The sequence below is a fragment of the Coturnix japonica genome, chromosome 19, assembly GCF_054131305.1.
Source record: "Coturnix japonica strain WE chromosome 19, WE-NBRP24, whole genome shotgun sequence".
NCBI lineage: Eukaryota > Metazoa > Chordata > Aves > Galliformes > Phasianidae > Coturnix > Coturnix japonica.
In genome coordinates, this window is record NC_140681.1 from 6320861 (window position 1) to 6346918 (window position 26058).

Sequence of the window (26058 nt, forward strand, 5' to 3'; positions counted from 1 at the left end):
TGGGAAGCGGGGAGGAGCGGGGGATGGAGGGGCAGGAAGCGCTTGGTGCCGGCGGGAGCAGTTCCGGGCCGCGGCGCCATTGCGGCGGCAGGAAGGTGATCGGGGCCGGCAGCTGGCGGGGATCGGGGCTGGCGTTGTAGCGCACAGCAGCAGCAGGGCCGCGAATACGTCCACAACCAGGTACGTGAAGATGGGTAACTTTAATAATGTGAATAACATTGGTGTTAATATTATTCAGGCAGTGGCCATGCGTGTGTGCTGGCGCTCAGGGATAGGTTTATTCTTGCCTGTTAAGCTCTTCCCTTATCTGACATCCACCCGTCCTCTCTTGCTTCTCTTCCCCTCCCCTGTAAGTGCAGCAGTACTGAAGGCTGAGGGCTCTTTTCCTAGGCAGGCGGGCAAAGGCAACTGAAATGCAGGCTTGCTGTCCCTCTTTGTTCTCGGGTCAGTCGGCCCTGGATATCTTCCCAGCACCTCTGTAAGTCAGCCTGGAAATGTTTGCTAGCAGGAATTAACCCCATTGCAGTGCCTGAGACTAACGATACCTTTTTCCTCCTTGCAGCTGGCAGCCTCTGTGAGCGCAGTGGAGCCGCAGCTGTCTGCGCTATGGCTGCTGAACTGCATTTCTCACCACCTGAGATCCCTGAGCCCACGCTATTGGAGAACGTGCTGCGCTACGGACTGTTGTTCGGAGCCCTTTTCCAGCTCCTGTGTGTGCTGGCCATCATCCTGCCAGTTTCCAAGTCCCCTAAGGCAGTAAGTAGCGCTGTGTGAGATTGATAGGAATGCTCATGCATTGGGCTGGGAGGGAACCGTCTGTAGCTGTTGCCTACGGCAGTGTGCCCCGGCACTGCTGAGAGTGCCGCACTTGGTTCTGTCCTTCCTTCCACACGCCAGCAGCCTTGAGCTGCCAGCTCATCCTATCCTGCAGCTGCTGCTGCTCCCTATGAGCTGCCAGGCAGAGGGTCCACCCTACCAGCACGGACCGCCTTGCAGGAGAGGACTTTAGGCTCTGGTTTGCATGGGATTTTTGGGAACTAGACAGAGGTGGAGTTTCTAATGTTTCCTGAGGTCAGAAAGGCGATTTCCTGTGCTGGCCCCCAAAGCTGCTCGGTCAGGTGCCTTTTGCTCCCAAAGCAGCTGTCAGCCAGTTGTTAGAAAGCTCCCTGACTGTTTCCCAATTGATTCTTGCAGGACTCGGAGGGTTTTGTGTTTACTGGCTGTTTACAGTACTGGCTTCCAGACTTGCTCTTTGAGGTTGTACAGCTGAAGCTTTAAGTGAATTTTTCATGTGACAGGAGACTATGATGCCACCTTCCCATTAGTTAAAATTGGACCTCAGTGATGTGGTCTACAGTGAAGCAGAGCCTGCAATTGCCGGTGCTGATTCTCTGTTACTACTCTATTCCTTTGCAGCCATCATTTCCCTCAATGAATTTAGTTGAGATACTGAATATCTTGTGCTTGTTCTTTGAGAATGGTGACTGCTTTGTTTGATATGGGGTTTCTGGCCCTCATTCCTCCTATTAATGTGATAGAACTGACAAGCTTGTTTCTGTTTAGGTTGTTTGTATGCTCTATTTTTTATCTTTCCATATATGCACTGTTCCCATGATTTCCTGTCCATGTAATTAATTCACATGACAATAAACAAGAGAAACTCCATTTCTTAGGAATGATGCTTAGGTTCAGGTACAGATTAGCTTCTTTGTTTTGGAGGCTTCAGGCTTTGGAGACTACCTTGGTTTGAACAGCAGAAGGCATCAGTGTTCACTTCTCAGCAGCACCAATCTACAAACCTGAGTAATAGCTGCTTGTTGCTCTGTTTCTCCAGAGCCTCACAGCTCCCCATGCACTGATTACAGCCTTTGGAAAGGCAGCCAACTCTCTTTCCTTGGGAAGCCTCATAGATGTGAACCGTAATAGCCCAGTGACTTTAGAGATGATTGAACAGGACTCTTTGATTAAAGGATACTGTCAGATGCGTGCCTCCCCCTCTATTATCTGGTGCTCTGTGTTGGAAGCTTGAAGCTAGCACATCTTGCTCTGCCGTTTTCTGTGTGTCCTTTCCCAGTTGGCAAGCTCTGACTGCTAGAACCAAGATGCTAAAGCAATATTTATACTCAGATGCATTTAATGAAAGGAGGCAATCTGTGTGTGTGTGCGCTTTCTCAAATGAGACTGGCGCTGTTCCCTCGTGTCTTTACCAGATAACCAGACTTTATTTCCCATGGCTGAAATATTATCTGTCATCTCCCCTGAAGGAAACAAGCTCTATACCTTAGGATTCCTTGTTAGTCCAGGTGAAGAGAGCTTTGCCTTCAGTGCCCTGCCTGGATTTTGGTCTTGGTGTAAAGGCTCAGAATGTGACACTCTGACTGCTGTTTTGAGGCTTACCTTTTGTCTCGCACGTGATAAGGATGAAAATTTGGCAGGAATACCTTTTCAATGGTTCAACACATGCTGGTGATTCTGTGATATCTTCTCCCTTTTCTGGTGTGATTAATTGTTGTTTAGTGTTGGTTTTTGTCCTCCTGTTAGAATGGGGGTGTTTTGTTTTTTTTTCTACAAAGCCTGTTTTAGGCACTTAATCTTATAACAACCTCTGTGGTAACAGGCTGTGTGTGAATTCACACTCATCCAGAAACACATGCAGAGGAATCAGGGATGATGCTGCTCAAGTCTTATTAAATGTAGGCTCAGCTGATACAGATGCATTCCAGCAGAGATACCCAGCACTTACATATTTTTGCTTTCACATAAATGCCCGAAATGAGCTGGGCATCAGCCCGTTGTTAGAAAGCTCCCTGACTGTTTCCCAATTGATTCTTGCAGGACTCGGAGGGTTTTGAGTCTAAGACCTGGGAGACGGTGAAGAAACCCAAGGCAAGTGCTGCTCAGCTGAGCAAGAAAGCCAAGAAGGAAAGCAAAAAGAAACGATAAGGGCTTGAGCAGGAAGGCACAAAGGACAGCAGAATCGCCTGGAATGCTTCCTCAGAGGTGCACCAAAGGACACATGCTGCGTGCTCTGGTTTTCAGGCCTGGCCCTGCTTTCCCTTTCGTGGACTACAGAGAGGAACTAAGGAAGCCAGAAGGGAAGGGCTTCCAATACATTAGCAGCAAAGAGGACTTCACCTATTCGGGACTTGATGTATGGCAAGAGCTGGAGACACTGCATTCCTTCAGGGTCTGTCTCTTCAAGGCCAGGGACGGTCTAGTGTTAGCCTGAAATATGGCTAGACAGGACTGGAGAGAGAGGTGGTGTCATAGCCACGGAGTCTCTATAAGGCATCTGGAGCTTCCTGATGCCAGCTCACTGCTTGGTTTGTTTGATCACGAATGAGTCAATGGGAGGAGAACCTGCTGTGGTAGGTGCCCCAGGGCTTACAGTGGCTTTGAAGAAAAGGGTTCTATGGTGGGGCTGCAAGTCTGCCATCCTTTTGCATACAGACTGCCATCCTCAATTGACAGATGCATTGCGAGCCCAGGTACGGCAGCAGTGCTGTGCTGTATCTTTTTCTCTACCAGAAGCCTAACAGCACATTTGCTGTAACCATCAGTGTGAGAAGGACCATGTTTGCTTCTCTCCCTTGCTGTTGGTGGATGAGTCAGGTGGGCAGCATGAGGAGAACAGAACAAAGCATGTGCGACCAAAGCACACCGAAATTGATTGGAGATCTCAGGACAAAGAAACATGACAAAAATATCTCACACCAACAATAAGGACTAATATTGAGCTGTGGGTTTCCACAAATGAGGATGGTAGTTGTTTTATTTAATCCTTTCCTCCTGCAGGTTCCCTAACGTTGGTTCTGTTGCTTTCTTCTAAGAGAAGTACAAATACTGAAAGAATAATGCACACGTTACCCAAAATACAGGAGTGCTTCCACTGCCAAGAGCCAGTCAGCAATGAGCCCTGTGTGGTTGTTAACTCAGAGCAGCTTCTCCTCCTGTCTGATCTGAGGCTGAATGACTCCTTGCTAAGTGGAATTCCTGGATATTGGGGTTTCATCTTGTGTGGGGGAGGTGGGATTGTGCTATATTTGCTGTTGGCTCCTAACAGATCAATACCTGTTTCAATATTGATTATTAGCTGAACTTATAGCATGCCTTTAATAATTACTAGTATCTTACTTATTTTATTTTCTGTTGAAATTGTATATATATAATCTTTGTTTCAAATTAAAACAAAAGTAACTTTAAAAGTCGTGCTGCCTCTTTCTGCATGTTTACTATGAAAGCTGCTGGGACTCTATAGAAACACAGGGACATCCATGGCCTGTTCATGAGAGTGACCCATTTAGGGGAGGCCTTTCAGCTCCTTCGATCTGTGTGAAGGTGGTTGGCTCATACTTTCAGGCATGTGTGTGTCTGTGCTTGACTTGGAAGCAGCAAAATGTGTGCCAGAACACCTCCACCTTCCTGGAAAGAGGAAACGGTGTAATGTCTTAATTAATTTCCTCTCATGAGGGATATTGGCTCCAAGAGCCCCCGTGGAGGTAGCAAAATAAAGGCAGTGTTTGTTAATAGGAGCAGGGGATTAGATGTGGATTTGGTAGATTGATAATGGGGATTTCTGTAGGCTCCCTGGTATGTGTGGCTGTAGCAGGGAGCTGCCTGGGAGCCGCTTGGGCAGCAGGAGGAGCAGTGAGCTGGGTGAGCTCTGGATGGTGTTACTTAGTTCCCTCCCCAGAAGAGGAAAGGAAAGACAATGCGGTAAGTCCTCAAATTCCCAGGCATCCATCTCAAGCAGTTTTTCTGTTCCATTTTTGACTGTTCAAGCAGGTCTCCCTCTCTGACCACACACCGTCCCACTCACAGTGCATCCTTGTGCTCCTCCAGTGAAGGCTGCATGATCCCTTGAGGCAGGCTAATAAGCAGCTCGTGACCCGAGTTCCAGTTCACATAGTTCAATTAAATCTCTATTAATCCTGCTCAGACCTAATTTACTTTCATTCTCATACATGTGCTTCTCTCTGCTTTGGAGATACTCTCTGCTGATGTTCCCCATTGGCAGCAGCAGAAGAGCCAAGGCTGTCTGTGAAGAGAACCAATGCTTCCTTCTTGCTGCCCGGGAAGTTTTGAAGCCAAGATTCTTTCCCAGCCTGGTGTAAAAAACATGAAAAGAGCCCTTTGGTGCCTTGATGCCAGGGAGAGCTGAGGCTCCGTGTGTTGATACTTGAGGAGAAAGCAATGAGGCTGTAGGAGGGGAGGAGGTGGTCGCTGCCTCTGTTCATGGAGGTAGTTCTTCCAGGAAGGTGTTCTGTTGCTCACAGCGTGTTCCTGAAGGGATCGAGATGACTGTATTGATTTTATTTGCTTCTGAATCTCATGAAGCATCAGACTGACTGCAGTGAAGAAGTGGGATGATGAATGGAGAGTGCTGGAGTTTGGATCCCGGCCGCTTGTTTGGTGATGAGGTTGGCTGCCAGGTTTGGTGCTCTGAAGGGATCTGACCCTCCTCATCCTCAGACCAGAAGGGATGATTTTGTCTGGGGCCGTCCCATAAGAGATAAGGAAGCAAACCAGTGTCGGCTTTGGTGTTTCTGAAACTGCCAGTGACTGCAGGGCAAAGGTCCTGCTCTCCTCCAGTACCTGTAGCTTGTGGCTTTGAGCAGTTCTTCTAAGTTTATGGAGTGGTTTTGTGGCTTTTGTTAAGTGGATCAGAGCAGTTGCTGGTCAAAACATCCCTTATTTGGGCTGGCAGTTACAGGGTGATGATCCTGTTGGTTTCACATCTCTTCCTTTAAATTCAGCTGCTTTTCTCATCTTTCACTGTTGGTCTTCCCAACTTCATCGCCCACCCTGATCTAACACCACACATCAGTGCTGTGCAGTCCCCACCTCTGGGGATGTTCACTTCCTTCCCCTCAGCTTGTGGGGTTTCACTTGGAGCCTGAAGGCCCTTGTGTGGCTCTGGAGCTTTCTGTACCCTGTGTGAACAGCAGCTGGCTGCAGCCAAAGGCCCTCAGACTGCAGCTGAAGCAGAGCCCGGTTGATTCCTGCACAGCCTGGGTCCAACCCACCTGCCAAACACAGAACCATGCTGCTGTGTGAGAGCCTCCAGGCTGGAGAGAAGGATCCCAGCATTAGTCCCCTTGCTTGGCAAACCTAAACCAGCCCTAAGCTCATAACCATGGGTTCCTGATGCTGGCCATGCTTATTGCTTGCTGTCACACCCACACTCTTTGCAAGTCTGCCAAGCTTAGTGATTGTAAAATGATTGAATTCCTGAGCTGGAGGGTCCCTGTGAGGACCACTGTGTCCAGCTCCTGGCTTCATGCTTCAATGGCTCCAGGTGGGGATGCCAAAAAGCTGCTTGAGTTCCTGAAAAGATCAGAGCAGAGGGCTCTGCCGCATCTGTCGGCGACTCAAACACCACCATTGTGTTATTCATAGTAATAATTCCTACAAATATAGTTGGAATTTGCAGTGAGCAAAGTGCAGCTCGCCTCAAGAACGGAATCTGTGGAACAAGACTTAATGCACGCTCGCCAAAGGGATGCTTAAAAATAAAGCTGGCCAGAGATGAATGGCTGTTTTGTTATAAATCCACAGCTGGGCTGAGGAGGTCAGGACCAACCGAGCATTGGACCTCAAAGGGCCCCTCTCACTTTGCAGAAAGATTTTAGGGGCCCCACAGAGTGGTTGGATGGGGCTCATAAACAGGTCTGAATGGTTTGTCCAGAGAAGTCATGGGTGCCCATTGCATGGACATGGCCAAGGCTGGGCTGGCTGAGCCCTGGGCAGCCTGATCCAGTGGGGGGCAGCCAGCCCAGGGCAGGAGTTGGAGCTCAACGATCTTTATTTCCCTTCCAAACCAACCACTTTAAGTTTCATGGGGCACTGGGGGCTCCCCAGCACTACACAGCTGTGGGGCTGAGCCTCGGGGCTCCGTGGGGAGAAACGCAGCAGCACCGGTGTCACCGGGCATTGCAACACACCGTCTGTGTGCAGCATGCCTGAAGGGGGAAGCCATGGGCAGCTGTTCTGATTTTTCCTGATGAAATTGCTTAAAGGTCAACAAAAAAGAGCACAAAAGTAGCTGTGCATTTGTAACGAGAAATCGAGATGTGCCCACATGGGTGAGCCAGGAGAAGTACTCAGTGAGAGTGACTTGGAATTGGAAAGCACCTGCCTTTCACTTCTAGTTTCAGCCTCTGCATCCCTCCCTGCCCTGCCCCCCCCAGCGTGTGTTTTTGGTGCTACTGAAAGGTGAAGAGAAAGAAGAAAGAGGTTCCAGGGAAGAGAGTGGAATGCCTCACAAAGAGCATGGGTGGGATGGTGAGAAGAGCAGGGCTGGGAGTGGGGCAGCAGGTGAATGCACCTTGGGCCTAGAGCTGAGCTGGGAGCTGGGAGGACCCCTGCCAGGATGCTGAGAGGGCACAGTGCTGAGCCAGAGCCTGAAAGAGGAGAGGCTGGATGTCTAGAGTGCCTGGTGGCCATTTTCAATGTGGGTCTGGGCTCAGCCCGTGCAGCAGCACCTCGGGGCTGGGGCCGAGCCCGGTGCCCGGGGCTGTGCTGCCTGCAGGAGGCTGCGGGGCTGTGGGGCTGGGGCAGCCGCTGTGGATGCAGCATCCATCCATGCCCTGCTATGCCCTGTAGAATTAACAACACCGAAAGGACTTTCCACGGACACCAGGCTGCAGTCTGGGGCCGCAGCCTCCAATTCATCCAGGGAGCGATGATCAGGCTGCTCCTGGCAGGAAGGCCCCCCCGTGCGATGCGCTGGCCGGTGGGGACGGCTCGGTGTGTGCATGACTCCCGGTGACTCATGGGTTTGTTGGCCCTCGGCAGTGTCACGGGAAATATTTTTTTAATAACTCAAATGAGCCGGGGGAGGGGTGCGCACTGCAAACAAACTCAGTCACCCTCCGCACTGATTCTGAAGCGCTGGAGTTTCCAGATGCCCCCGCTCCGGTCGCTGTGAGGGGCAGCACGAGGGGTGGGCACGGCGTCCACGCTCGTGGCTCCACGGGGAGGCTCACGGCACGCTCTTCTTTCCCTGTTTATTCCCCTGCGCTGAAGTTTTGCCTCCTCCCCGAGATCAGGGGGATGGGGCCGAGGATGCAGGAGGGCGCAGAATCCATCACAAAGCGGCTGTTCGCTGCGTGCCCCGGTCGCTATAATAAAAGCGAACCGCAGAGCAGCCGGATTGTAACCTCAGTGCAAATCACCGCTCTTCTCTCGCCGATCCCGGGCGGGCAGCTCGGAGCCGAGCTCAGAACCGCGCCGCGCTCCCACGCGTGGCCCCGCCGCGACCGGGCGGCTCCGGGACGGGGCGCGTCGGTAGAGCCGCGGGCGGGGGCGGCTCCGGTCGCTGCTCCGCACCCCGCCGAGCCCGGCAGCCCGGAGGCTTCTTCCTTAAAAGAAAAAAAAAAAAACCCGAGGGGAGGGGCTCGGCGATTTTTCTTTTCTTTTTTTTTTTTTTTTTTTTTTCCTATAAGCCGTTTCCGGTTTACTGCTGCCATATTCCTAGTTTTTTTTCCCTCCCTGTGGGCTGTTCCCCCCTTACACACACACACACATACACACACACCCCGTACAAGGGGTGATCGGGGGCGGGGAAGCGGCGCTCCGGATCCGCGGTGCTGCGCGATGCTGCCGGCGGCGCAGCCCTGAGCGCCCGGCACGGCCCGGCCCGCGGTGCGGGCACCCAGAGCGGCGGCGGCGGCTGCGGGGGGCGGCGGCCGCGCCCCCGGCACGGAGACAAAGCCGCGGCCGAGCCCTGGAGGGGAGCGGCGGGGTCCGGCCTCGCGGGGCGCACACGCGGGAGGTGAGCGGGGGCTGCGCGGGGTCCGGCGGCGGGGATGGTCCCCGCGGGGTCCGGCTGCGGGGCCGGCGGGAGATGCTCGCCGTGCGGTGGAGGATGCCCGGGTGGCAGCGGGGCGGCTCCGTAATGCCCGCGGTAACGGCGGGGCGGCTCCGGGTTGCGTGGGGCGGCCGTGGGTCCGGCGGAGAGTGCGCGGGGTCCCGGGGCCGGCTGCGGGGCTGCCGGGGGATGGGGACGGGCCCGCCGGGGGAGCGGAGGGGGGAGCTGCGGGGTCCGGCCCCGCCTGCCCGCACTCCCCTTTGTTGTGATCGGGGGCTGCGGGGGACCCCCGGGAGCGCAGGGCGGGGAGAGCAGGGCCGTATGTAGGCCAGGGCATGAAATATTCATCGCCCCCCTGCTTTGATGTCTCCTGCTCCGTTTCCCTCTCGATATTCGCTCGTCGGTGATTCGGGGCTCGTGTCCGCGCTCCGCCGGGCGTTCGCTCTGCCCTCGCCCGGGGAGGCTGCAGAGCCCCGCGCTGCCCGGGGAAGGGCTGTACCCGGCCGGCAGGTTCTCCCGGAGCAGCCCGGCTGCTGTGCGTGTCTCCGCCGCGAGGAAGCACCGTGGGACTTGTATGAACCACGCCGGGGCCTGGGTGGACTTTCCCCTGCTGACCGTGACCCCATGCAGTGCGCTCGGTCCCCGGCTCAGCCCCACGGCACTTTGGTTTCCTCTTGACCGTCCCTTCTCTCTGCTGCCCGGGAGCTCTGAGGGTACAGGGAGCAGCTCCCGTGGGTGATGTTCCCCCACTCAGTGGTGTTTGGAGCCCGTAGGGTGCTCAGTGCCTGAGTGCTGGGAATGGGACAGCACTGATCCAACAGCATCGGATGTAAACGGAGCTGTGGGAATGTGGCAACAAAAGACTCAGTTTGGTGTTTTTCCTCCTTCCGTGCTGGTGCTCACCCCTGTCCCCAGGGATGTGATGGGGCATGTGGTGGGATGCCGGTGACCTTGTGCTTGGGAGCAGTGTGATGCTGTTGTTCCCCTGCACTCTTCTGCAGGATGATCCCCGCTGCTGCTGCTTGTTTGTGCTGCTTCGTGCTGGCTCAATGGTTGGCCCATGGACAAACCTCTGCTGCTCAGTGTCTGAGATGAGGCTCCCTGGGGAGCTGTGTGCCACTGTGAGCCTGTCTGTGATCCCACTGCACCTCTCCTTAGCAGGCTGTGGGCTGCACCCATTCCCAAGCTTTGACCCAAGGCTGGATCTTATCTGAGCACCTCGTGCTCGGGAGCTTCCCCAAAATACAGCCCGGTGATTTTGGAGCTGGGGTTGCTTATGGGCCATCACAGCAGAGGGATGTGCAGTGCTCGCTGTTAAGATTGTCAGTGGCCTTGCAGTGCTCCCTGTGTGATGGAGATGCCCTACAGATACCTCTGCTTTTGAATGACATTGTCCTGGAGTGACTCAAGATCACCCAGGTGGGTCTGTCTGTCCCAGCACAGCAAGGGAAGGGGCTGTAATTTGCAGAGTCTGATGTGTGAAGGCTCTGCTGCATACACTGGGAACAAACTGGTGGCACAGAGGGGACATGGGCTCCGGGCTGGCTCATAATGACATGTTTTAATGACCAGTGAGCACGTGCCACGTCTGGATGGAGAAGGGGTTGCAGCAAGCCCTGGGCTGGAGCACTCAGCCCACGTGCCTAAGGGGAAGCACAGCCGTGCATCACTGCTGCCCTGCACCACCCCAGGCATGGCAGGGGAAGCACCAAGGGCTATCTGCAGCACTATTGCTTCCTGTACCATCCGTCCTGCAGCACGGTTTCTAACTTGGCCCTTTATCTCTGGGAACCATTTCCCAGCTGACCTCACTTCCTCAGAGCTCAGAGCTCAAAGCCCTCTCGGAAGCGTGGATGCAGGGTGAGCAGTGTGGGTCAGCTCCCTGGAGTGTGATGCTGTGTGATAGTCTGCTCTGCAGTCTGCTTGGCCAGGGGAAAAAGGATCTGGTTGGTGTGGGCCATATGCTCAGTGCAGCCCTGCTCTGGTGCTGTGACCTTGGTGTGAGGGAAGTGGCACTGCTTTGCACATGCCTCTGCACATGCACAGGCTGAAAAGAAAGCCTTGAAACAGATTTCATGTGGTTTGAACGTGGGCCAGGAACCAGGACCTGTAAATCTGCGTCTTGCTCTGACTTCCCTCCAGGCTACGGATCTCCTCACTGCCCTCCTGGGCACAGAGCTGGGAATGCTTGGGATGCACCGGGGACTGCTGGGGGGGCAAAGCAGTGCTGGAGATGTGGAGGGGATGAAAGCAATAGTGGGGATACAGGGAGGAGAAGCTCTGGGGAAGCTGGGGTCTGGCTGGTGGCTTTGCTTCAGACCTTATGGGGGGCTGCCCCCAGCCCCAGGCTGGCTGTGCTGTGCAGAGGTGTGGAGGAGCTGGAATACCCACAGTGTAACGTGAGGGGTCCTGTCTTGAGGTCTGCGTGGGTGAAGGGTTTGGAGAGGAAAATGGGGAACTGCAGCACCCGGAGATAACACAGTCTCACCCCTCAGCCTTTCTCCATTCCAAAGCCCAGTGTCATTGGGCACAGTGGGCTCACAGCACTGGGCTGTGCCCGCTGCCACACGCCATCCTTGCACACAGGGTCCCCACTCCCACACTGTGCCTGGTCCTGGCTGCAGTTTCCCAGTCCCAAATGGCACCGTGGTGCTGCAGCACCTCGTGGGTCTGGATGTTCCCAGGGCGGAACCGTGAGCTGGAGAACTTCTGCAATATGGAAAAAAAGCACAGTGGCAGCAGCTCTTGGAGTCCCTCCCTGTTCAGCTGGGCTCTTTCCTTCCCCTGGCAGCAGCCACTGCAAGATAAGGGAGCACTGCAGCCCTGGGGAGCTGCACTGCCACCCCGGCGTGGGGTTGTGTCCTCATGGGTGGGAATGCTGAGCTGCTGTCTGTGGGATGGGGTGAGTGCAGGCTGTGCTGTGCTGGGGGGTGGATGGGATGGGGATGGCCCGAATCCCACTGGTGGTGGCCAGCACATGGGGCAGGGTGGAGGGCTGCATTGGAAGCTCACAGGGTGGACAGGCTCAGAGCACTGGGACCAGGTGTGGGGCCATCGCTGGGAGCTGGAGGGTCAGTGTGTATCTGCAGCTCATCCTGTGTCGGTGACTCCTATTACCCAGGTGGGTTCTGGGCACCTGAGTGAGCAGCGCAGGGCTGGGCTGTGTGCACAGCCTGCTTCTCACCTCCAGGAACGGCGGGGCTGAAAGCCACCAGCTCAGCGTTTTCCTTTGTTTTGCATCTGCTGGGGCTGTTCGTAGCGAGCAGAGCAGTGTGAGCTGCACCTCGGCTGGCTCCGAGCATCCAGCACAGCCTGCATCAGTCAGGGCACAGCCGGGGCATCCAGCGCGGCTCTATGGGCACGGGGACACGGCGGGGCTCTGTGTGATCTCAGCTCGCCCCTCCAGACCCCTCATTTCGCTGAGCTTCTGCTGTATCCCGAGCTTTGTTTTGGTGACAAATAGCGCTGAAGACCGCAGCGGCTGCGGGACCGGCTGAGCGCAGAGCTGTGCCTGCGGGCCCCCATCCAGCGGTGGGGCAGGGAGGGAGCCGATTCCTGGCCCCGCTCTGAACACAGCTGTTGCAGCTCTGGGTGTGTGTTGCAGGGCTCTGTGCTGCACGGATCCTGCGGGGCCCCCTGGGGGTCCGTGCCCCGGGGCTGCAGCTGGGAAAGCCGGGCAGCTCCCGGCCGGACTGGCTGGGCTGGTTCTGAGTGGGGAAATGTTTCAGCAGTGACGCCAGCACGGCCGGGGTGGCTGCGACTTGCTCATATCTGGAGCTTTTCTGTCTGCCACGTGTTCCTCGCCCCTTCCTGCGGCTGCCCGTGGAGCTGCTATCCTCCTTATCCTCCTTCCTGGCTGTGAAATCGCCGCATGGGTGGGTGGCACCACCCGGTTGCATCCATTGCCCGTGTCAGCCCTTTGCTGGCATCCCGGAGGGGCTGGGCGATGCCACCATCCCCTGCGGTGCCCCGGGCAGATCTCTCCATGTAGAAAGCAGAAGTGAGCTCCGTTTTCTGCAGCTGTCCTGGAAGTGGGAGAGTTTGCTGCAGGAATGGGGAACTGAAATGCACGGCTTCGTGCTGCTCTTCTGAGGACACTCAGAACATGAGAATTAACAGGGAGCCCACAGGTGGGCAGTGTGTCCTGGGGTGGGATTGACAAGAGTCTTTTGGGGTGCAGGGGGCTGTGTTGCCCCGTGGTTAGATCTGATTCTGGCCCTGCTCCATGTCAGTGCTTCCCAGCCCCACAGCACCAGGGCACGGGGCAGCGTTCCTTCTGTTTGCCTCTCCTGGGCTGAGCAGGAGGAGAGCTGTGCCCTCATCACCTGTCTGGGAGAGGCACAATCCATGTCAATGCACACCAAGGGCTTTGTGCGTGTTTGGGTAGTTCTGATTGGGACTGGGCTGGCAATCTGTGTGTGCAAACAACAAGCTCAGGATGGGTTTGCAGGACCCATGTTCTTGTTCCATGTACAGTTGGGGGAGCCCTGGTTTAGGTGCCCTGGAGGTGATTCAATGGTTCTGCATTTCTTGACCAGATGAACATCCATAACCCATGTCTGTGCTGCTCAGGGTTTGTTTTGCTCTTTCCAGCTCCTGTTTCGACACGTCTTTTTGGAGGCGTTCTGCATTGCTACCAAATGTGACTCCCCTGTGCTTGGGGGGATGAATTCGGATGGTTCATTTAATTATCCTCTGCCTTTTCGTGACCCACCAGCCTCTGCCAGGTTGGGCCGTGAGGCTTTAATTAAGATGTCTTTACACGTAACAGGAGTTGATGGAGTGGGATGGGAGCGGCTGCGCATTGCTTCTGCTGGGAGCACACAGCTGCACCTTGCCTTCACCATGGTCCTGCATGGATTTGTCCTGGGGAGGGATGGAGGGATGGGCAGGGCTGTGCTGGTTCAGGTGCCTTTGGATGCCATCCCTGGATGAAGTGGGGGTCCCAGGGTTGGCTGCTCCCTTGCTGTATGAGCTGGTGATGAAGTGTGGTTTGGTGCTGCTGTGGTGCCCTGCAAGGTGCTCATGTTGCAGGATCCATCCCAGCAGCCCCATAATGAGCAAAAATCTCAGCAGCATCCCTAGTACCACCTGTCCATGTAGGGGCACACGCTGATGTGCAGAGATGTGCCATGCTGTGCCCTGCTGGCAGCTGCTGTCACCCCATGCTGCTGCATGATGCTCACACGAGCTCTGTGCCCCACACCAGCCCATCCACACTTCCATCCGTAGGGATGCCTGCTGTGCACAAGGGCTTGGGGCTGCATTCCCACCCTGTTCTGCTGTCCCTGGTTCTTCTGTGCCGCACCATGGCTTTGTCTGCCCAGTGCACTGCCTGTTCCATTTGTCAGTCTGGCAGCAGACAGGTGCAGTCATTCATCGTGCTGTGCTGTGTGAGCTGACAGAGCATGGGGGGAAACCTCAGGCTGTGCTGGGCCCTCATCCCGCTCCTTATATCCAAAAGGATGCTCTCAGCTTTTTATGCTGCAAACCAGACTGGGGTTAACGCACAGCTCTTCCAGGCAGGGCTGGCGGAGTCTCTCTGCAGCCGTGCTGCAGGGAAGGGAAGGGACACAGAGTTGAGGGGGGATTTAAACCCAGTAGTGAGGCACTGTGTGGTGTCCCCATGCCAATCTTCCTGCCTGGAGCTCTGTCCCATCCCGCCTGCTCGGCGCCCACCCAGCAGCCCAAGGACGTGGTGTGTCGGCAGATCTATCCCCCCCAAGGCTTCACTGTCTGGCTGGGCCCCAGCATGTCGCAGATTCTCCCAAGGTCTCTGCTTTCTGCTGCACAGAAGGCAGCAAATGTGGCATTTCAGTGTTTCGTCTGCTCCCAATCAGTGTCTTTTGTTTGCGTCTTTGAGAGGAGGAAAAAAAATAAAACAAAAGAAAATAGATAAGCTGGTGCCCCATCATAGTGCCAGCCCTGCTGCTGGCGTGGCTCTTACAACTCCCTTTGTATCCTTGAGCCGCCCGGTGCAGCACACAGCCTGTCTGCAGGAGACGGATGACCCTGAGCAGCCGCTTCCCCTGGTGCTGCTTTCCCACAGCATCCCTGCAAGGTAGGGCACAGGTGCCGTCTCTCCTCACCTCCCACCTTGCTGGCTGTAATTCTGGGGGTGGGCATAAACCCCGGGGCCATTGGTGCTGATGAGCAGCGCTCCCACCCTGCTGTGCAGCTGTGATGTGATGGGAGCTGAGCTGTGCAGCTGAGTGTGTGCCTCGGTTTTAATTGCTTTGGGAGCAGGGAGGGCCGGGTGCCCTCTGGCTGGGGTTCTTCTGCCTGCTGTGCCCTGAGCAGGGATGTGCAGCTCGGTGTTTGCAGGGGGGGAATAGGGGACCAGGCTTTGTGCAAAGCTCAGCACTTAGCATCCCAGCGGGGATGGAACGCTTTGTCACCCCAGGGATGCTCCCGTGGGGCCACTGTGAGAGTGCCAGGGATGTGGGGACCACGTGCAGCCACGCTGCAGCTGTATTTGTGTGTGCTGCAGCCCAAGGTTGGGGCTGCAGCCTCCCCCACCTTCCATCCTGCTGTGCAATTATTGCCGGCGAATATTAGGCGAGTACAAATTACAAACCATTCAAGTAGTAAAGAGCTGTCAATCAGCCGCTGCTCGTTATCAAACACACTAAAAATAGCCACCAAGTTTATTGGCGGGGAGGGGGGGGGGATGTTGGGGTGGGGGAGGGAAGGATGTCAAAACAAACCCGCGGCGTGGCACGTCCTCAGCACAGCGCCTGGCTGGAGGTGCTGGATGTGCACTGCAGCCCTTGCGTGGCTGTGTGCTGTGCTGTGTGCCCTGTGCAGCCCTTTGGGAATGGAGGGAGCCTGGAGCGTTGCTGCACGAGGCTCCTCGAGTTGGGGCTGGAGCAGCGTGAAGTGCAGCAGGATCTTGTGTGTGCTTTATGCCATGTCACATCGGCGCTGCTGGGGATGGAGAGGGCGACTCACAGCCCAGGTGACAAGGTCCCCGTGTCCCTGCAGCCATCTGACGTGGAGTGGTGGGGCTGGAAACACCCTATGGAACATCCAAAGGGGCTGGTTTGCTTCTCTGCCATTGGGAAAGAAATGAAAAGCCCACAGGAGGTTGGGGTGACCCAGCAGCCACGTGTCCCCCTGCCTTCCCAGCACTGTGCACTGCCCAGGGCTGCCCCCCACCACCCCCTTGCCCCTCGCCGGGTGGGCGTGATGAAGTGGAGCAGAGAATTGTCCCCTTCACACATGAGAGATCAGAGCCGTCGGCTGCCAGCCCTGCACTGTGGGATTGCTGGGTGGTAAACAGGAGGAGGAGGAGGGTGGGCACAGCAGCCTGCGGCGGGTGAGGGCAGCGGGGAAGGAACCACTGACACCCATCTGTCTGTGTCTGTGCTGCAGGAGTTGAGCTGAGTCTGCTGGTGGCCTCACGCAGCACTGTGGCCAGGCGGTACCTGGGACGTGCAGGTAAGGCACGGCTGGGGGGTCCCATCCTGTTGGTGCTGGGTGAGCAAGGTGTGCAACCAGTGGGTATCAGCTGTGCTGTGTGTGAGCTGGGTGTGCAGCTCCGAGCACACCCGTGGTACATTGCACACGTAATAACATTGCACACGAATCCTGTCGCTGCTGGCCACGGCTGTTTTTGCAGTCTGGTTGTTTGATTGTGCTCTGGGTTGGGAGGTTGCTGCTGGGTGAACCCCAGGGCCGCAGCTCAGCCCCCACCACCCGCCCGGTGCTCAGTGCTTGGGGAAGTGCAATGCTGGGGGAAGCTGCTCCTTGCTCACAGCCACGTGGGCTGTCACGAGCCCATGGCCACATCCCTGCGGCCCCGGCAGCACAGCGGGTGCCAAACCCTGCAGAGGTGAGCAGGGGGTGAGGAGATGGGGGTGGCTCGTGTTACAGGAGGGGGCTTTCCTTCTTCTTCCCAAGGACCTGCTTTCCCTGCTGTTCTCCTGCCTCCACTCCTACCTGCCCGGGTTTCCTTACTAGAGAGATTCTCCACCTCCCTTCTCCATTGTGCTATGCGTGATCTAGCCTAAATATTCCCTTCCATAGCTTTAGGACACTGCTGTGTATCCTGCCATCTTTGGAGACTGCGAGTAATTCCCTTCCTTCATTTATATCATTACCTTGGAGGTATTTATAGAGCATGATCTTGAGTGGAAGGGAAAGCAGCACTATATATACAGCAGCGATCCCTTGGTCTTTAGCTGCTAACTGCCTTAAACTGCTCCTGATTGAAACTTTTCCCACTCACTTTTTCCAGGGCTTTGCTTTGCTGTGAGCGTTGGGCTTCACTTGAGCATCCTCAGCATTTAAAATGCAGCTGTGGGTCCCGTGAGTTTGGAGGAATCCCAGCTTGTATCCAGACAATATCCATTTGTCTGGGTCTTGCTTATGAGTGTTTGTCTGCATCCCATCTGTGACCTGACAGAAACCCTTTTGTGTCCAGAAGCATGGCCATGCAGATGCTGTAGGGCTCTCACATCATGCAGGAAAGGCTTTAGGGCACCAGGAACAATGTGCCATGCGGTGACTGCGTGTTGCAGCAGCTCTGCCATCCAGCTCTTGTTTCTGGGCTGGGCTACTAGTATTATTATTAAATGCCTTCTGCACACACACCTCTCTCTCTCTCTCTCCCAGCCCACCACCATGGGGAGCAGTAAGAGTAAGCCCAAGGACCCCAGCCAGCGCCGGCGCAGCCTGGAGCCACCCGACAGCGCCCACCATGGAGGGTTCCCAGCCTCACAGACCCCCAACAAGACAGCAGCCCCCGACACACACCGCACCCCCAGCCGCTCCTTCGGGACCGTGGCCACCGAGCCCAAACTCTTCGGGGGCTTCAACACTTCTGACACCGTCACGTCGCCGCAGCGTGCCGGGGCATTGGCTGGTCAGTATGGCATGGAGTGGCTGTGGGCTGTGGGCTGGGATGGGGTTCCAGCTTCCTGTGGTGATGGGTTCTCCTGCTATTGGAGGGCTTTGTTTGGGAGCTGGAGGGTGGGCGGTGGGATGTGGGACACCCAGAGTGAAGCCTGCCCTGAGTGATCTATGTTACAGGCGGTGTCACCACCTTCGTGGCTCTCTATGACTACGAGTCCCGGACTGAAACAGATTTGTCCTTCAAGAAAGGAGAACGCCTGCAGATTGTCAACAACACGTGAGTGTCCCTGCAACCCACCCCACATCAGCTTCACCCCTTCTGGGAGCTCTGGGGGTCCCTAAGCCAAGTCTTGCAGAGGGCCACCTCTCCTGGTGACGTGTCCGAAGACACTGGGCTGCTCCGCTCCCCTGACCTCTCCAAGTCCTTGCCTTGTCCTATAGCCAGCTCAGGTCCCCCAGCCCAGGTCCCCTGTCCCCATCAGCTCTCAGCTGCCTCTCATTGGCCCGGATGCATCTCCTCTGCCTTGGGTGCTTCCCTCCATGCTGCCTCGGTGCCTCTGATCTCAGCTTCTCTCCTGACTGTGTTTTTTCTCTCTGCACGCCATGCTTTCATATAGGAGAAAAGTGGATGTCAGGTGTGTATTGCGGGTTATGATTATTGTTAATGACCTTCCCTGGTAAAAACCTGCCTGCTGCCCACTCAGAGCCGCCCCCCTCCTGTCTGTTTGACCCCTCTGCAGTCCTGCCTCATTTGGGTTTCTGCTCCTTCCTGGTCTTTTTGTTTTTCCATTTATTTTTTGATTATTATTATTATTTTTTCCATATCCTCTTTATTATTATTATTATTATTATTTTTATTGAGTCACTCTGGGGATCGGGATACTTCCACAGGGTCTGGTTCTTTGCTCTCCATCCCCTTTCTAAGAGCACATCCATCTGTTGCTGGATGCACAGCGTGGGGCAGAGGCTGGGCTGGTGAGTGGTGCAGTGCTGGTGTGCTCTGTCCAGATGCACAGCACAGCCCTGCAGCTCTGCAGTGAGAATGGAGAGGCCTGGGGCTGTCTGCAGGGAGCACTGCTGCAGTGACCCAGCACTGTCCCAGAAAAGCATTTTCAGCTGGGTCCTTGTTCTCCTCTCTCCAACGCTCACTGTTGAATGGCTCCACTCCATGAAGTTTGGACTGTGCTGCTTGCAGGGCTTTCGTGGTGCACAGAAAGCCTTCATGTGGGGTGTTTGGTGCTTCCCAGCTGCTGTGCCAGGCTGGGTGTGCAGCTCCCTACTCTGCACACTACCAGAGGCCAGCAGCAACCTTCCCCCTCCCTGATGGCCCAACGCACCCACCCAGTGCAGGAAGGATTGCAGTACTGCTCCCAGCAGGAGCAGGCCCCTTCCCCATCAGCTGGCAGGCAGCAGGGTTGTAACAGGGTGTTTTGGGTAGAGCTGTGCAGGGAATTATTGAAATGCTTTGTTTTGATGCCAGCGATGATTTTTCTCCCCCCGCTGCGGCGCTTTTGGAATAGTTTGTTGTTTGCTGTATTCCCAGATGACAGCCATTCAGCCCGTGCTGGAACAAACAGAGCCGCCAGTCAGGATCTGGCCATTTCCCAGCAGACATTCACTGTTGGCCCCATGGGAGCAGGACCAAGGCGGTTCCTGCCCCTGTTCCGGGCACGCAGTGAGGTGCTGGGCTGCAGCTCTGCTGCTCCGTGCCTCCTCAGCCCTCTGGTCCTTGCCCACACCGAGCTGTGGTTTCCCTGCAGCCCCGTCTCCCTGGCAGTCAGAATAAATGAGACGGTTGTCTTTGATGGCTGAGGACACGGAGGTGGTGGAGGAACCCCCTGCTGCCTGCCTGGAAGGGGAAGCTGCCTCCTGGGGTCCATTCATTGTCCTTTCCTGCCCAGCAGCCTGTGGAGTGTGATGGGGGAGGGCATGGAGCACAGCGGGTGAAGGCTCCTGCACCCTGCCAGCACCTGCGGCCACCTCCTGGCAGCCCCAGGGCTTGGGGACAGCACTGGGGTGCATCTGTGCTGCAAAGGGGTTGAACTCACTGCACCACAGCCAGGCTTTGCCCATAGAGCAGCTCTCATCCCCCTCCCCGTGGCACCAGCACGGCTGCCCCATGTCCTCTGGATCCAGCATTCCACCCTTCTCCTTCACTTGTTTATTTTCTCCCTTTTGTTGCTTTTCTGCAGCTTGTGTTTAACAAATTCTGTCGTCTTTTGTTTCTCCTGGCGCCTTTTTTAATCGCTGCCATCATTCTGTTGCTTTTCTCCCATTTCCCCTCCCTACCCCTTTGCCTGTTGCTTATCTGCTCGCTGGGATTTCCAATGCGTCTCAATCTCCAGCCAGATCCGGCTCAAATTCAGATGGCTCCAAAGGTATTTGCCTTGCTATCTCTCCAGCAAGGACACCCTCCTTTAGTGGGCGACCAGCACCGTGGAGATGCTGCTCATCCTGGGGACCCTTAAAGGATTTGGGGCCGATGGGTCTCACTGCTGCCCTCCTTGGGGTCTCTGTGGGGAGCGGGTCCTGCTGCAGGCTGGGTGTGGGTGCTTCTCACTGCCGTCCCCCCCGGGCTGGGCTCTGCTGGCTCGTCCCTGTCCCACATTTCCTCTGGGGACATGGGGACAGTACCCAGAGGTGGGACAGGGCCCGACCCAGGGTGCTGTGGGCTCTTTGGCTTCACACTGAGTGTGTTTTGGTTCTCTTGCAGGGAAGGTGACTGGTGGCTGGCTCATTCCCTCACTACAGGACAGACGGGCTACATCCCCAGTAACTATGTCGCGCCCTCAGACTCCATCCAGGCTGAAGAGTAATTGCCATTTTTAGACAGTTTTGAAACAAACAATGACAAAAACACTCTCTGAGCACTTTTCCCTCTCTGCTGTCCCTCTCCTCCCGGGCAAAACCTAAATGGCACCTGCCTGTTTTGATGTTTTGCTTATTTCTTTTCATTTTGTTTTGTTTCTAACACCGTTAAGCATTTTTCTGCCTCTCCTCGAGGCACACAGAGCTCTGTGTGTTTGCACAGCGCGTGGTTGTGTGGCCTCCCTTCCAGGCACAGGGAAACTGCAAACTCTGCATTTGCAGATGAGGGCCCTGATGACACAGAGTGACCATTGCATATGGAAAGCAGAAGTCACACAGCTGCCCGCAATAACAAAAGCAAAGGGAGTTGGGTGACCTCGAGCTACCCATGTTTCAGGAGGTTTTTGGAGTGAGGGTGCTGAGCAGAGCCCTGCTCGGTGATGCTGAGGCTGCTGCTTGCTCCCACAGGTGGTACTTTGGGAAGATCACTCGTCGGGAGTCCGAGCGGCTGCTGCTCAACCCTGAAAACCCCCGGGGAACCTTCCTGGTCCGGGAGAGCGAGACAACAAAAGGTAACCCCCAAATCCCCCTTCCCTCCTCCCCCTCCCTTCTGGGAGCAGCCCTGTAGGGGTCCTCCAGCACTTGGTCACCATGTCGTCCCAATCCCCCTGACACAGGTTTACCAAAGGAGATGAGCCTCCTGCTCTGCATTCACCCACAGTTTCACATGTTTTGCTTTTATAGATGGCCCCTTCCCACTCTGTTCTTGTCTGAGCTGGAGGCAGAGGTGTCCCATGCATGACATCCTGGTTTACCCACTAATGGTTTCCCCACTGATGTGCCCATGTAACTTCAAAGTGTTGGGAACAACACCATGTCCTCTCCTGGGCTTTTTTGTGCATTCTTTTTGTCCCTAGGCAAATGAGTTCTGTTCTTTCCTAGCCTCTGTCTAATGGCAAAACCTCACTTATGAGGAACTAAGTGGAGGCAATGATGGATTTTTAGGCCCCTCTTTCAAGGCTATAATGACTCTTTATCCTTGTTTTGTTCCTCCCAAATGTGTAAGTTTGATCCCGAGAGCTTGGCTTTCTGAGGATGCTGAGGAGGTTTAGATTACACATAAGGAAAAACTTTTTCTCTCAGAGTGGTCAGGCACTGGAATGGCTGCACAGGGAGGTGGTGGAGCTGCCATCCCTGGCACTGTTCAAGAGGCATCTGGATGAGGAGCTACGAGATCTGGTTTAGTGGCTTGTGGTATCAGTGATGATGGGAGGATGGTTGGACTGGATGATCTTGTAGGTCCTTTCCAACCTTGTGATTCTATGATTCTGTGATTCTTACTCTGTTGTGCCCTCAGGTGCCTATTGCCTCTCCGTTTCCGACTTCGACAACGCCAAGGGGCTCAATGTGAAGCACTACAAGATCCGCAAGCTGGACAGCGGCGGCTTCTACATCACCTCGCGCACACAGTTCGGCAGCCTGCAGCAGCTGGTGGCCTACTACTCCAGTGCGTATGGCCAGAGCCCCTGCCCACGTCCCTTGGGGTCTGGGTGATGCCAGGGGAGGTTTGGGTTGGGTATTGGGAAGAGTTTGTTTATGGATGGGTGGTAGTGGTGGAGACCTCATCCATGGAGGTGTTTGAGGTATGTGGATGTGGAGCTAAGGGATGTGTCTTAGCGATGGGGTGCTTGGACTTGGGGATATTGATGGTCTTTTCCAACCTAGATGGTTTTATGAAGGGAATGCCAGTGCAGGAGCTGAAGCAGGTGGGCAGACCCTGGTGAAACACCACTTGGGTTTGAGAAAGAGGGGAAGGTGTCTGAGTTTGGGTGCCCAAGGTGTTGTGCAGGGAAGATGTCGTGCATCCAAATACCAAAGCATCACTTGTGTTGTCCCTGCTGCGCCAGAACATGCTGATGGCTTGTGCCACCGCCTGACCAATGTCTGCCCCACGTCCAAGCCCCAGACCCAAGGACTCGCCAAGGATGCGTGGGAAATCCCCCGGGAGTCGCTGCGGCTGGAGGTGAAGCTGGGGCAGGGCTGCTTTGGAGAGGTCTGGATGGGTAAGGACAGCCACATGCAGCGTCATCATCTGCATCAGTAGGGAAGCAGGTGTGGAACGCAGCCTTGTAAACATGTCTTGTGCTGCAGGGACCTGGAACGGCACCACCAGAGTGGCCATAAAGACTCTGAAGCCCGGCACGATGTCCCCAGAGGCCTTCCTGCAGGAAGCACAAGTGATGAAGAAGCTCCGGCATGAGAAGCTGGTTCAGCTGTACGCAGTGGTGTCAGAGGAGCCCATCTACATCGTCACTGAGTACATGAGCAAGGGTGAGCACAGCAGGGCTGCTGGGTGGCTGGGGAATGGTACTGCCCATTGGTGACCGCTGTCTTCCTCACAGGGAGCCTCCTAGACTTCCTGAAGGGAGAGATGGGCAAATACCTGCGGCTGCCACAGCTCGTCGATATGGCTGCTCAGGTGGGTTCCTGCTTCCTTTTCTTCCTGCACCCTGGCTCCCATCAGCTGGATCGGTTCTGGCTGTGGAGCCATTCCCACTGTGGTTGGGGTCCTCTTGTCCCCTGCAAAGCCCAGTCCCCACACTCTGCCCTATAGATTGCGTCTGGCATGGCCTATGTGGAGAGGATGAACTACGTGCACCGAGACCTGCGGGCAGCCAACATCCTGGTGGGGGAGAACCTGGTGTGCAAGGTGGCTGACTTTGGGCTGGCACGTCTCATTGAGGACAACGAGTACACAGCACGGCAAGGTGTGAGCGGGGCACGGGTAGTGGGACTAGAGGTTGGTTTGATGCCCCAGGCCATGAGGTTGGGGGTCTGTGGGCTGTGGATGAGAGCAGCCCCTCACTCTGCCTCCCTGCCCAGGTGCCAAGTTCCCCATCAAGTGGACAGCCCCCGAGGCAGCCCTATATGGCCGATTCACCATCAAGTCAGATGTCTGGTCCTTCGGCATCCTGCTGACTGAGCTGACCACCAAGGGCCGGGTGCCATACCCAGGTGAGAGCTGGCACCAACCCCACACCCCATGGGCTGGGCACAGTGCGTGACCCGGCCCCACTGCCCTTCTTTCCACAGGGATGGTCAATAGGGAGGTGCTGGACCAGGTGGAGCGGGGCTACCGCATGCCTTGCCCACCCGAGTGCCCTGAATCACTGCATGACCTCATGTGCCAGTGCTGGCGGAAGGACCCTGAGGAGCGGCCCACCTTTGAGTACCTGCAGGCCTTCCTGGAGGACTACTTCACCTCGACAGAGCCCCAGTACCAGCCTGGAGAGAACCTATAGGCCTGGAGCTCCTCTTGGTGCCAGAGGCTTCGCTGTGGGGCGCAGAGGGCTGGCTCTGTGCAGAGGGGCCACGTTTTGAGGAGCAGCCCCAGAGCAAGATGCGGCATGGTGAGGTGTCGGGTGCCCCATTGCTCATTAAAACTGCTGGGCCACCCTTAACGAGGTGGCAAGAGGAGCCCCGGGCGCTGCCACCAGCGGAGCTGAGGCTCAGGATGGCGAATGGAGCAGCAGGATGGCTGCTGGCACAGCTGTGGCTTACAGGACCCTGTTCTCACAGCAGCCAGAGAAATGGGGGGATAGCCCCTCCCTCCTCAGACACACTGCCCCTCACCTCCCGCACCCCCTTTTTTAAATCAGCACAAATTTCTTCACCCATTCACCCACCCACTTCACTCCGGTCTGCACGAGGCTGTTTGCAGAGACATTTGGTGCTGGGGAGGGCACTGCTTTGGGTCGGATGCAGCTGGAGAGCAGACCTTGGGATGCCCCGTGGAGCCTGGTGGTCTCCCTCCAGCAACCACCCATCCTCGGGCACAGGGCTCAGTGTTTGGGGGAACTACTTGTCTTTCAGCACTGCTTTTGTCCACCAATGTGTTTCTAGCCACCATCCCCCCTGCTTCTGCCATCCCCATATTGGGCAGCATGGAGCCTCTGGGAGCCATTTACAGACCCAGCTGCTCCCTGCTCGCTCCCAGTACCATGTGTTGGAGGTCAGAGCAATCCATGCTCAGCCTGGTACCCACAGCAGCTCCCACTGAGCACCCCTGTACATAGCCCTCCAGCACCTCCCATTACCTGACCAAGCTATGTGTGCTGTCACTGTGGTACCAACATCTGTCCTCGTCTGTGCCCAGCTGGAGCCCCTCATCACACCATCACCACCTGTGTCCTGATCCTCCTATCCATTGCTCACACCCAGTGCCAAAAACACCTCCAGAGAACCAAGCTGAGCCGCTGCTGCCTCCCACTTGTTCCCAGGCGTCTTATTTATTACCTGAGTTCTCAGTCGGTGGCTCTGTTTTAATAGTGAACTCAGTGCAAAGGGGCTCGTAGCAGTATGGAGGGATCCCACTTTTGGCTTGGAGGGCTGTTCCCATGGATTTCTGTACTCACAATGGGAATTGGAGCCCTTCATCCCCTGTCACGTTTCCCTTGGTGCAGGTCCTGCTGCACCCCAGCGCTCACAGCCTTTAAACCTCCACACCCCACGATGTTTGTGTGCCATCACCACGCAGTGTGCACAGTGCCTGCATCCCCAGGGGAAAGCTCTGAGAGCAGCACGTGGGGACGGGCAGTAGCCAGATGTGAGCCAAGAGCTGAGCAGAGGGAACAAAGGCAAACACACACGTGGACACACAGCCTTTGGGCTCCCATAGCATGGAGCAGGGCTGGGGGCTGCTGGCCCACCTGTGCTCCACAGAGCCCCCGTGCCATCCCCTCCATTGCTGGTCTGTTGCTGAAGCCAGTAGAGGGTTACCCACCCCCCACCCCCAGTGATGCTCTTTGGTACAAAGCAGCCCCGTGTGAGACGTTCTCTCCTGCTGGTACCATTTTATAAAGTGTTTTGTAACATCTCCCACTGACTATGCACAGGGTGCGTGGATCTGTTTCTCTCCCCCCAGCCCAACACCTCCACCCCCCCAACCTGTTTCAGTGTCAAAGTAAGAAATATTTAGCTTTTTTTTTTTTTTTTTTTTTAAAATCTTTGGAAAATCCTGACCATGTCCGGCGTGGGGGGTGGTGGGGGATGGAGATACTTCGAATCTCTCATGATGTTGTTGTAAATACTTCGCAATTTGATAATTAAAGACAAACAGACCTCACCAAACAGATCGCTGTGGGTTGTGTGTGGTGAAGGAGGACCCCTTGGCATCCCCAAAGGGCATCCAGCCCTGCATGTGGCTCTCAGGGTTGTCTTAGGGGGGATGAGTATCAGCCAGAGGTGGGAGGAAAACTATGGGGCGTGCAGAGCTTTTGTCCCTCATCCATCTGCCCTGGGACACCCCTGTCTGTGCTGATTGCAGCCTCCTTCAGCTGTTGCTCAGTGAGCTGGCTGGGAGCAGGCTTGCTTCATTAGGGTAATTAGTGGATGCTGATTGGAATCCCTCAGTTGGTGATGAAGTAATTGATTTGTGGGAATAGGCCTTCAGAGAGTGGGGCTGTGGCTGAGCTTCAGTGACCCGTGGTGGTTCTGGTGCCCTGAGTGCTGCTTTGTCTCTGAGGGCTGGTGAGTCGATTTTTATCATCTTAAGTGTTTAATGTTTCATGATTTACTTCTTG

General features: G+C 55.7%; 4 protein-coding genes across 8 annotated transcripts; all 4 read left to right on the forward strand.

The window, feature by feature from the left end:
• Positions 1-78: 78 nt before the first annotated feature.
• On the forward strand, positions 79-4205 carry MANBAL (mannosidase beta like). 2 transcript variants are annotated; one of them, XM_085520295.1, is made up of 3 exons: positions 79-180; positions 563-756; positions 2836-4205. In XM_085520295.1, exons 2-3 carry the CDS (start codon positions 607-609, stop codon positions 2941-2943), a joined length of 258 nt encoding a protein of 85 aa, XP_085376421.1. In that variant the 5' UTR covers positions 79-180; positions 563-606; the 3' UTR covers positions 2944-4205. The 2 variants fall into 2 exon arrangements, with proteins under 2 accessions (XP_085376421.1, XP_085376422.1); XM_085520296.1 differs by lacking the exon at positions 2836-4205 and adding an exon at positions 1195-1665.
• Positions 4206-8636: 4431 nt separating this feature from the next.
• Positions 8637-25610, forward strand: SRC (SRC proto-oncogene, non-receptor tyrosine kinase). 4 transcript variants are annotated; one of them, XM_085520268.1, is made up of 15 exons: positions 8637-8776; positions 16187-16252; positions 17429-17678; positions 17846-17945; positions 18286-18303; positions 20014-20046; positions 20382-20480; positions 20945-21048; positions 21834-21983; positions 22384-22539; positions 22628-22807; positions 22879-22955; positions 23091-23244; positions 23360-23491; positions 23570-25610. In XM_085520268.1, exons 3-15 carry the CDS (start codon positions 17438-17440, stop codon positions 23776-23778), a joined length of 1653 nt encoding a protein of 550 aa, XP_085376394.1. In that variant the 5' UTR covers positions 8637-8776; positions 16187-16252; positions 17429-17437; the 3' UTR covers positions 23779-25610. The 4 variants fall into 4 exon arrangements, with proteins under 4 accessions (XP_085376394.1, XP_085376396.1, XP_015736982.1 ...); XM_085520269.1 differs by lacking the exon at positions 8637-8776 and adding an exon at positions 14817-14873; XM_085520270.1 differs by lacking the exon at positions 20014-20046.
• LOC146757834 (uncharacterized) lies at positions 13340-14340 on the forward strand. The gene is given in 4 exon segments (XM_085520273.1): positions 13340-13714; positions 13716-13936; positions 13938-14105; positions 14107-14340. Coding segments are annotated over 4 exon segments (729 nt in total). The 5' UTR covers positions 13340-13477; the 3' UTR covers positions 14210-14340.
• Positions 23884-24677, forward strand: LOC107322946 (uncharacterized). Its single transcript, XM_085520279.1, is given in 8 exon segments — positions 23884-23918; positions 23920-23968; positions 23971-24015; positions 24017-24074; positions 24077-24159; positions 24161-24307; positions 24309-24518; positions 24520-24677. Coding segments are annotated over 8 exon segments (660 nt in total). The 3' UTR covers positions 24553-24677.
• Positions 25611-26058: the final 448 nt, after the last annotated feature.